At 42.2% G+C, this 9,746-nt stretch overlaps 1 protein-coding gene across 4 annotated transcripts; it reads left to right on the top strand.

Annotated features, from left to right (window-relative positions):
• The first annotated feature begins 392 nt into the window (after positions 1-392).
• Positions 393-9,591, top strand: fam117aa (family with sequence similarity 117 member Aa). 4 transcript variants are annotated; one of them, XM_085404579.1, is made up of 8 exons: positions 393-980; positions 2,366-2,508; positions 5,046-5,141; positions 5,334-5,447; positions 5,764-5,880; positions 6,237-6,462; positions 6,603-6,777; positions 8,197-9,591. In XM_085404579.1, the coding sequence occupies exons 1-8, from the start codon at positions 857-859 to the stop codon at positions 8,408-8,410; spliced, it is 1,209 nt and encodes a 402-aa protein (XP_085260705.1). In that variant the 5' UTR covers positions 393-856; the 3' UTR covers positions 8,411-9,591. The 4 variants fall into 4 exon arrangements, with proteins under 4 accessions (XP_085260705.1, XP_085260706.1, XP_085260703.1 ...); XM_085404580.1 differs by having other exon boundaries at positions 396-980; positions 2,363-2,508; positions 5,334-5,438; XM_085404577.1 differs by having other exon boundaries at positions 399-980; positions 2,363-2,508.
• The last annotated feature ends 155 nt before the right edge of the window (positions 9,592-9,746 follow it).

Below are 9,746 nucleotides of genomic sequence, written 5' to 3'. Positions count from 1 at the left end.
ATTTCTGCTTAAGCCTGTGGAGGATTACCAACTTGCAAAACCTACAAGCACGTTGCTCTAAGGTTACTTCAGTGCCATTGCTTTATTCTGATATAATAGAGAAAATTGCCCTCGATCCCTTGAACCCCTGCAGTGACCTTTAGCGGTCCCTGAACTTTCTTTGAAAGACCACAAAGGCTCACACACACAGCCACACGTACACCCTGTGAATAGATTTAGGTTTGTACGTGGATTTTAAAGGGAGGAGGGGATGGCGCATGCCCCGCATAGTGAAGGAAAAAAAATCTCAACAAAGTGGGTGGGAGCTTCAATTTTTTTTAATGCTTGGGGGGGGCGGTGGCTTTCCTTTTAGGAGACAGATGGATGTGATGGCCAATAAGTGCTCAGTAATATTCTGCAGCAACCAACCACATCATCCTCCCTTGGAATTACATGCTGCACGAGATAGTTGCACAGGTTGAGTAGTTGTGTTGTCACTTTGCAGACAAGGGAAACAAGCAGCAATGTGACACAGGACCACTCAGACTCTGCTGGTGCCCTTTTCACTCTGCAGCATGAAGAATAATACGGAGTTTGGTATAATGCGTTAAACTGCAAAGCTCACTTAACACGCGTGTTTTTTCTTCTTCCCGAAACTAAGCAGTGAGGCAGCAAACATCATGGTCAACATCACAAAAGAAAGCTCGAGTAGTTTCTCCATCCAGAGGCCCGATCAGAGCTTTGGATCATCAGTGTGGATGAAGTGAGCGCGCTCAGTGAGAAAGCCCGTGAGAGCTGCAGTGAACGACGAGGAAAAAGAAAAGCAGGGACGACTGTTTTCATAAGCTGCGCTCGGCTGTGGGAGCCAAGTGGGGGGATGTCGAGCCGAAGTGGAGGAGCGCCTCGGGGGTGCAGCAACCCCAGCCTGCAGCCCCTTAGAGCCACAGTCCCATACCAGCTCCAGAGGGGCTCAGCTCTCCTCAGCAGAGAGGTCAAGACGGGTAAATACACACTCAGGAGGAGGGGGCTGAATCTGCATTCACTTCCATGTGGTCCAGAGCTGAAAAGTTTGATTGTGCATCACTTAATCATCATTATTCCTTAGAAATGTGACCCAGTGGGGCAAAGGGTTAATGTTTTGTGGTTTTGATATATAGTGGATTTTATTCAAGCAAAAATATTGACTGTGTATCATCACAAAGGGGAACTGAGCCAGAGTGATTAATCATTAAACATGAATTGCTGGGTGATTAATGAAAACTGACCCTGCTGCTGTTTTTATCGTGGATGAATTAAGTTGTTCTTGTCATTTAAAAACTGCATATTTTTATATTTTGAAAAGCTGGTAAGACAAAACTGTGAATTTGTGATGGGGGAATAGTTGCTATTTTCTGACATATTTAATAGGAAATGCATTATTTTTCAATTCCCCAAAGTACTCTGCAGTTTAATCAGTGCACCTTTGTAAAGATTCTTCCAGAAGTCTCTAGAACTGTTAATTGGAGCTCTAGAGGGAAAGCATGTAACACCAGGACCAGCTATTCATACACTGAATGATTAATGACCCACAGCACACTGAAGAAAAGCAGGAAGAATATTTAAGAAGCAAATACAAGAGACGACCATGCTTCTCACCCAAAGCCAGGGCATGAACTGTTTCAGTGTGCCTAACTATGCACCAGCCGTTTTACTTGGATTGTGCTCAAAAGAGTACAATTCCAACGTGCTAAGTCAACAATGAAGGCTGCTAGCCCTGAAACATAACACTGTTCTCATAATGTTATTTAGACACTCAGCTGCCCCTTAGCACTCTGACCTGTGGGATTCCTGCTGCATGCTTCATGCTAACACAGCAGCAGCTTTAAAGACCTCTTTGTTTTACTTTGAGTGCTTGTTCTTTCACTGTATCCACAAAACTCACATCTGCATGTTATTTATGTATCCTGTCTGCCCTGCAGCATGGGCTGATGACAACATACTGTGGGTGTGCTTTTGGATTAGTTGTAAATGTACTAGCTGGCTGTGGTGAGTGTTGCCAGCGTTGTGTAGCTGGATGGCTTTGCTCCAGGTCAAAGGCATGGTCCACACCTGCCAGAGATACAAAACGCTGCCAACACGCACACATACACACTTGTTACACTCACACAGCCCTGTGGTCTGCACACTTATGGAAAGGAAGGAGGCTGTGAGCAACTGCCACTGGGGCTAAAGAGTTATTTACACTTACATGTCCAATACAGTGTCTTACTGAAGGCTAAACATGATTACACAGGCAGGAGTTCAATCCCTCTTCAGCACAGAAACAGTTTCGACATGTACGGAGTGGAAGCTTACACAGTCTCAACATGCCCCTGGCTTCTTTCTATTTTCTCTGTTTCCACAGCAGACAGAACCACGGCTCGTCCACCAAAACCCACCATCCGCCGAACTCTTTCTTTGGATGCGATTGTCGGACCCTATCTCCAGGGGCAGTGGCCCAAAGAGGCAGACGGGGCAGTAGTTAGCTGTGTCAATGATAAAGCCACGCAGGTAATGATTAATATATCTGCTGTGATACTGTGATGGAGTTGCTATAATCGAATGAGCTTGGTCTCAATTAATCCCAGTTTGTTCTGTACCAGTGCTTCTGTTAGTGCAGGAACACAGTGTGAACCTGTTGAATCAATTGCATAAAAGGCAAACTTGTGTGTGCTGTGCTTCTCCTGGATGTTAACGATTTCTATAGAGGACAAGATATCTGATGTTAGCTCTGCAGGTGTCTGGTGGTTCCAGTTCGGCGCGGCGGGTGGAAGGCAGCCAACTGGAAATACTCGTTTTTGTTCTTCTTTTAAAAAAAAAAATCTGCTTCTCTTCCCTCGCTGCTCCCCCCCTCGACTGTATCTGCTCCTAACTAGTGCACAAAGCCTGGAGTAACATCGCCAAGCTCCGCAAGCTTCGTCTTCTCTCCTGACACAGTTTAAACCCGAACGAACCCCCTTTGCCTCCATTGTGAGACACAGGCCCCTCCTGACCTCATTATACAGGCACCCCATCCCCCAGCACTCCCCAAAAACCACACTAACACGTACTCAGCAGCACCCCACCCAGCACCTCCTTCTGCCATAGTTCCTCTGCATTATGTCAGATGATATGACTAGTTGTTTGGTGTTACTTCATTCTTTACTTTGCACACTACTGCACCTTTTTATTCCAGTCTGTGTTAGAATAATCACTTAGTGAATCAAATGAAAGTAACTGCAACCAATTAATCAATTAAATGTTTGAGGCAATTACATTTGATTTTAGTCTGAATTAGTGCCTGCAGCTCTTTGAGTTTTGTTGGCTTGTTTTTGAGCTAAATGCTAACATTATATTAACATGCTGACAGTCAACAATGTTTTAGCATTTTGCTAATTAGCACAAAGCTGATGGAATCTCATCCTCGTCATCCTCATTTTCGTTCGACTGCTCCCTTTAGGTGTTGCCACAGCAGCCAGCATCTCACCCTATTCTTTGCTTCCTCTTCTGTCACACCATGTCCTCCTTCACTACATCCATGAATCGTCTGTAGTCTTCCTAAATCTTCGACATCCTTTGTCCAATATGTCCGCTGGCCCTTCTCTGCACACGTCCAAACCATCTCAATCTTGCCTCTCTAACTAACTTTTAATCACCTTGGTGGTTAAAAATGATCTTGACACACTCAATAGTTGTTGAGATTGCAGATCTCATTAGAGTTTTCTTTAATTTGACCTATTAAAGTAGCAGCAGTTAAATATAGTAACCTTTAAAAATGAAAACTCTCTGATTGGGACTTCTTAAATCTGAGGTTCTGCATAAATGAAGAATTTTTTTTTTTTTATAGAATTAGCCCAAAATGTAAAGGAAATAATATTTTTTTCCACCTTGTTCACTATATTAAAAAAATAAATACCAAGCACATTTTAATCAGTGCCTCAAGCTGGAAATATTAGCCATGGAGACCAAGTGCTTTGGTACCTTGGGGTCTTTTTATAGGTTCGTGTTCCATGATCCCTTGTCCATGTTTTGGGGAGGGTGGGGTTTTTGATGTTGGATGGTGGGGGAGGTTGGTAGCCGTAACTCTACACCAATGCCACTGTATGACTGACTCATGCTGCTTTCAGACTTATTTAGCCTGGCGACAGAGTACGTATGAGTCGACTGAAGAGGAGATGATGTCGGTGTTTTTCTACAGGCAGTAATGGCACCAGTAAGACTTCCCTGAGCTGTGAGGCCGAGCACCTTGTGTTTCGGGGGACAGAAATTCACAATGCAGTCACGGTGCATGGTTGCCTGTGAGTGGCTTATGAATAGACTGGACACCAGGGAGTGGATCAGATTCTTTGAAAGTGTGTGAAGCAGTTGACCCTAAACGTGGAGGCACCAGAACCTAGAGTATCGGATCCTGTTGCTTAAGTTGACCCGTGTGATGATGAATGTCCAGTCTACTGCATACAACCAACAGTCAGCAGCAAACAACCCAGCTCCCACTGGTAGAAGATCAAGAGTCAATGTGAAGAAATCGGTACGGATATAGGAGTGAAAAGGATGTTACAGAGTTGTGACTGACAAAGGAAGAAGTGCACTAAAAAGTCTGCTTGCTGGCTGCTTTTTGTTTTTCCTCAACAGTGTGTGACTTTGTGAATAACAACAAATAACTTATTTGTGTGTGTAAGTGCACTGAGGTGTTGAATGCACTGTATTTATAGTTTTTACACTGATGTGGTTTGGATGTTTTTTTTATGAGAGTGTAAGCCGGGCTGTTTTGCAGCTCATAGTGGTTTCTTGTCGCCTTCCGCTGTACAGCTGTTGTGGGGCAGGTGTGCAAGACAGCTGTGGGGCTCAACTTAAGTGTTGTGCATACGAGTGTCGAATGGAGTTTGCTGGTTTTGGCAAAAAAAAAAAATAGAGTGGGTCTCCAAAAAGGTCGCCCTCTCTGACAGCCAGAATTACTGCCAATTAGGCCATTTTCTACCAGAGCCCCTCAACAGCATGTCAGGCAAAACACTGGATGCCTTATTTATATATGCTCTCTCTCTTCCTTTTTTTTTTTTTTTTTTTTTAAGACTCCAAGTTCCTGGGCAGAGGAAACCCGGGGAAGACGAAGTGCTGGTGGGCACAAGCGCTCAGCTTCTTGGGGCAGTGCAGAGCACCTAAGGGAGGCAAGTATTGTATACACTAAAGCAGTTAATGAATCATTTCTTCTATTTCTCTCACATACCCACACTCTTCTTCTCTTTGGCCTCCCATTGATAGCCTGAAACAAAAGGGTTCCTTCAGGGCAAACTTTGAACCTTAACCTTGAATGAATCACAATGACCCCTGAATCATTTTTCTCTCCACTCTGCCCTCAGGTGGCCAAGCTGAGACACCAGTTGCAGAAGCGTTCCCGCCATGTCCCTCCCTCAGCAGGATGCGAGCTCCCCCCCCACCCCCTGCCTGCAGGTCATGCAGCAGGAGTCACTCAGGTAGCCTTTTGTCCAATTAGGATATTAAAGGACACATACAACAAAGTTTTCATGATTGCTCCCAATGCCAGACTGTGTTCCACAGGCAGACGAGGAGGAGCTTGGTAACAGGGATATAAAAAACACTTCTTTTTTTAGTACTGGCTGTCATCAAGTCTGCCGTGCTACTGCCATGCTGTCTCTGAAAGACAGTTTGAAACTAGCATATCACTCTGTACTGTTCACATGCACTATTAACAATTGCAATAGTGAAAAACCAGATAATCAGGCTTAGGCTACCTCAAAATTTGTCCGTATTATACTCGTTTCTCCTCAGACGATGCCGCTGATGCCGCTGAACAGACTTGCTCCACGGCTGCGACGGAGCGTCGAGGGCCTCAACTTAGAGCTGGAGGAAGTGTTTGTGTGTGAAAAACAAGACGATCAGCATGAGGTTAGGGCACTGAAACTTGCTTATACGTAAAACCAGAAAGGTTTTAATATCAAAAGGTTATAAGAACTACCAGTATCAACCAATTTATAGTGCAGTTGCTTTTCTCATCAAAATATCTGTGTGCCATATTTCATCACTGGTCACTTCATTAGTTACACCTTGCTAATACCAGGGTGGACCGCCTTTTGCTTTCAGAACTGTTTTAATTATTCATAGCAAAGATTCAACAAGGTGCTGGAAACATTCCTCAGAGATTTTGGTCCATACTGACATGAAAAAAAGAAAAGGATCGTTATTCACATTCACTTCAGTGTTATTATGCTAAATTTTCATTTATTTGCTTCTAAATTTCACAGATTTTGGATATCCCAGATGGCCACAGAGCTCCCGCCCCTGCCCAGAGATGCAGCAGTGGCTCTCAGAGTGACCCCTCACCGGGGCCACTGGATCCTTCCCTTCTTTCTCCTTCTCAGTCCCCTTGTATTCTTGATACGTCACTTCTGACACCTTCAGGTTCACCTTGTCCTTTGAATCCATCACTTTTATCCCCATCCCAATCTCCCTGCACCATGGGAGAGCCAGGTTAGACAGGCTTACATTTCCTGTTTTGCAGTGCTTTATTAAACCATAAATGGATATATTTTTGAAAAATAATAATACTACAGACAGAGATTTGCTTTAATTCTGGTATTGTTAGTGAAAATCTCTCTCTCTTTATGCAGAGCCTGTGGACTATGAGATCTTGTGTCCCTCTCCATCAGCATCGCTTCCTTCATTTGCACTGGATCCTCCTCTGCTGCAGGCCTGCTCCTCTTCGCCTCGTCCCAACAAAACCTACTCTTTTCAGCGCGAACCGCCAGAAGGCTGTGAGCGAGTTCGAGTGTGTGAGGAAGCAGTGTAAGTACACCAAAGCATCATGCATAGATCATATCATGCAATTATTTCCTACTTTCTATACCACAAATTTACTTTTGTACCCAACTAAACCCCTCCCACAAGTACCATCAGAGCAAAACAGGATGTCATTACCACTCCAAATCAAGTTCAGATCACAAGACAAAAGGCACACGTTGTAATCTTGGAGCCAGTAATGACAAATAATGTTGCAAAAGTTTTATACAAATTTATTATTTATGTGTATTTTTGTAACAGCTTGCTATGCATTTACATGTGGTCCCTTATGAATTTAACATTTCCAGGTTGAGCACCAAGTGTCCACCACTTTGATGAAATTTATGCCATTTTTCCAGTCTCTTCCAGTCTGAGAGGTCTCCAAGGAGGATTTGTTTTTAAATGTAACTTATTTACATTAAGCCACGTGACACGTGAAACAAGTACAAACTGAGGCCGTAACATTGCATTTGCAGGGGAATCATTATATAAACATAATGTATATACAAATAGAAAGAACTTGGATTTATAGGAAATTTTTCCTTAAAAAAAAAACATATAGATGATAATAATTCCTATATGTGTGGTGATATTTATACAAAGTTTTGTTGAGATTGGCCCACCCGTTAAGGAGGACATAGTTATCTAGAGACATAAATGCATATATAATCTATGATTATTTAAGTAAGATGATGTTATTTGCACACTGTACTTGCTATCAAATTATGACACCATCTGAGTTTAGATTGGTTCCCTATATGCCACGTTTTCATCTGTTAATTCTGTTTGTCACTAAGTATGAAATATACAGGAAAAATGAAGCCTTGATTGTGTTACCGAATTAGGATGACTTATTATTTGTGGCACATTAATTGCAATAATATTGGCATCCTTATTTGATATTCTGTAGAAAAATCTCCAGTCACTATATCAGCAGAAACAGATGAAAAAGCATTTTATCCTACACATTTGTGGGATTCCATAGTGTGTTGATTAGCAAAATTGCCTAATGCCCAAAGGTCACAACTCGGAGGAAACGCAAACCCAGCCTCAGGAGGTCACGAGTCAGTATCTGCCTTGGAGCAGTCCCAAGTCTGGATAAATGAGAAGGTTACATCAGGAAGGACACCTGGCCTAAAAATGTGTGTTAAATCAACTATGCGGCTCAATGCATTATGACAACCTTAGAAAATAAGCTAATTTATACACTTTTGAAGAAAACAGCTTAAATTAGTCTTGTCAGAATATCAGTGCACACTTGAAACCTTCTGATCTTGTGTGACAGTTACTTTTCACTGAATGATTTAATGGAATTGAAGGGTTGTAGAAGTTGTTATTATGGTGCTATAAATATGTAACTACATATAAAGCCGTGGATGCTGTGTTGCAGTATGGGGGTTCATGCTTCTATCTCTCCATCTACAGCTCTGCCTATCAGGATGAGACTCTCCTCCAGTCATCCTGCCCTGACCCCAATAAAGTCAACTTCACCCCCCACGGAGGCTCAGCTTTCTGCCCGGTCAGTCTTTTGAAGCCCCTCTTGCCCTCCATGGACCTCCTCTTTCGTGGCCTGTCGGTATCTCCCGTCACTGGCTGCTCAGGTCAGGCCTCTCCTACCAGGCACCTGGGCATGCAGTAGGTGGATATCTGAGCAGAGTCTCTCAGGACTGAACCACATTGCACTGCCAGGACAAGCAGAAACTGGATGTGATATATATATTTTTTTAATGCATCGTGACAATGGACAGTGTTGCATCACTGCTGTAACACGCCATCATCACTGTGATCAAAATAACCTTTGTGACTGTGAAGATTTGTTGCTGTCATACTTTAGAATAACTGTGGCCTAAATTCTGCCCGCTTTATCTTTTGTTTTGGTTTTTTTTATGTTTTTTTTCCACCTGCAGGAAGCTTTGATTCAGCTGATATTTACCTCATCAGCACTTAAACTGTCCTAGTATTCAACCGTATGAGGCATGGATTAGACTGCAGGATTTAAGTTGTGGAAATGCTTGAAAAGCTTTATAAATACTTGCGTTTATTAAATCATTCTTTTGCATTAAAATTGTTCTAGTTAGAGACCGCAGTCTAGAAGGGATGCTTTTATTTTTCATCTTGAAACGTGAGAATTTACTGTCAAAAACCCTAGCACTTAGAACACACACTGGTACAGGTTTTGCCTTCTTACTATCCAAACAATTGATGGGTTTTGTAGTCGAGTATTGTTGATTTTAGATAAACATCCAGCTTAATTTGTGAGGGTTAACTGATGAAAAACAAAATATTTGTTGAATTTTATATATATATATATCTCTGTTTGAAATATTTTTGGCTTAAAGTTTCCAATGTCCTACTTTTCTACAGATGTGTTTCAAGGGAGATACATATTTTTATGTCCTTATAAGAAGCACACGATACTGCTTCTGTTTTCACTGTTCTGACTTGTGCTGTTTTATAAGCAGACATTTTATAGCTTTATTTGCCTACAGGGGGCTTTGTTATAACCAAACTATTTTTAATAACTAGAGCAGGTCGCTGTGTTTGTCAGTTTGAGCCTTTTTTGAACCCTGGAGTTTAGACCACAGTGTTAGTGAAGAGCTTGACTTCCTTTTGATTGAATTATTATTCAGTTGTGTTTTTTCAACATAATAAATGACCTACATGATAAATGGGGAGTAAACGTCAACGAAGAATTTTTCAGCCTTTTTTCTTTTTTTTTTGGTATTCTTTTTACGTGATAGCAGTTACTGTTACCTGTGCTGTTGCCTGTGTAGAAAACAATAAAAGAAAATTGTTTTGGGGGCGTTAAAATGCCTTCTACGGTAATTATAATTCCTGTGGTTATTTTTTTGTTGTCGTGTCTGCATTTGACACGTGTGTCTGTGGGCTTTTAAATCTAAACCCTCCCTCCTTTGCCAAATCAGCTTTGTGATTGGCTTAAAGCGGCTCCATAGTTCTTACACGGACCAATGAAT

Source organism: Rhamphochromis longiceps, linkage group LG4, assembly GCF_057381845.1.
Source record: "Rhamphochromis longiceps isolate RC_006_pf linkage group LG4, R_longiceps_female_GT1.1, whole genome shotgun sequence".
Taxonomy (NCBI): Eukaryota; Metazoa; Chordata; class Actinopteri; order Cichliformes; family Cichlidae; genus Rhamphochromis; species Rhamphochromis longiceps.
The sequence above is the reverse complement of the archived record's forward strand: the minus strand, read 5'-3'. Positions and strand labels throughout refer to the sequence as shown.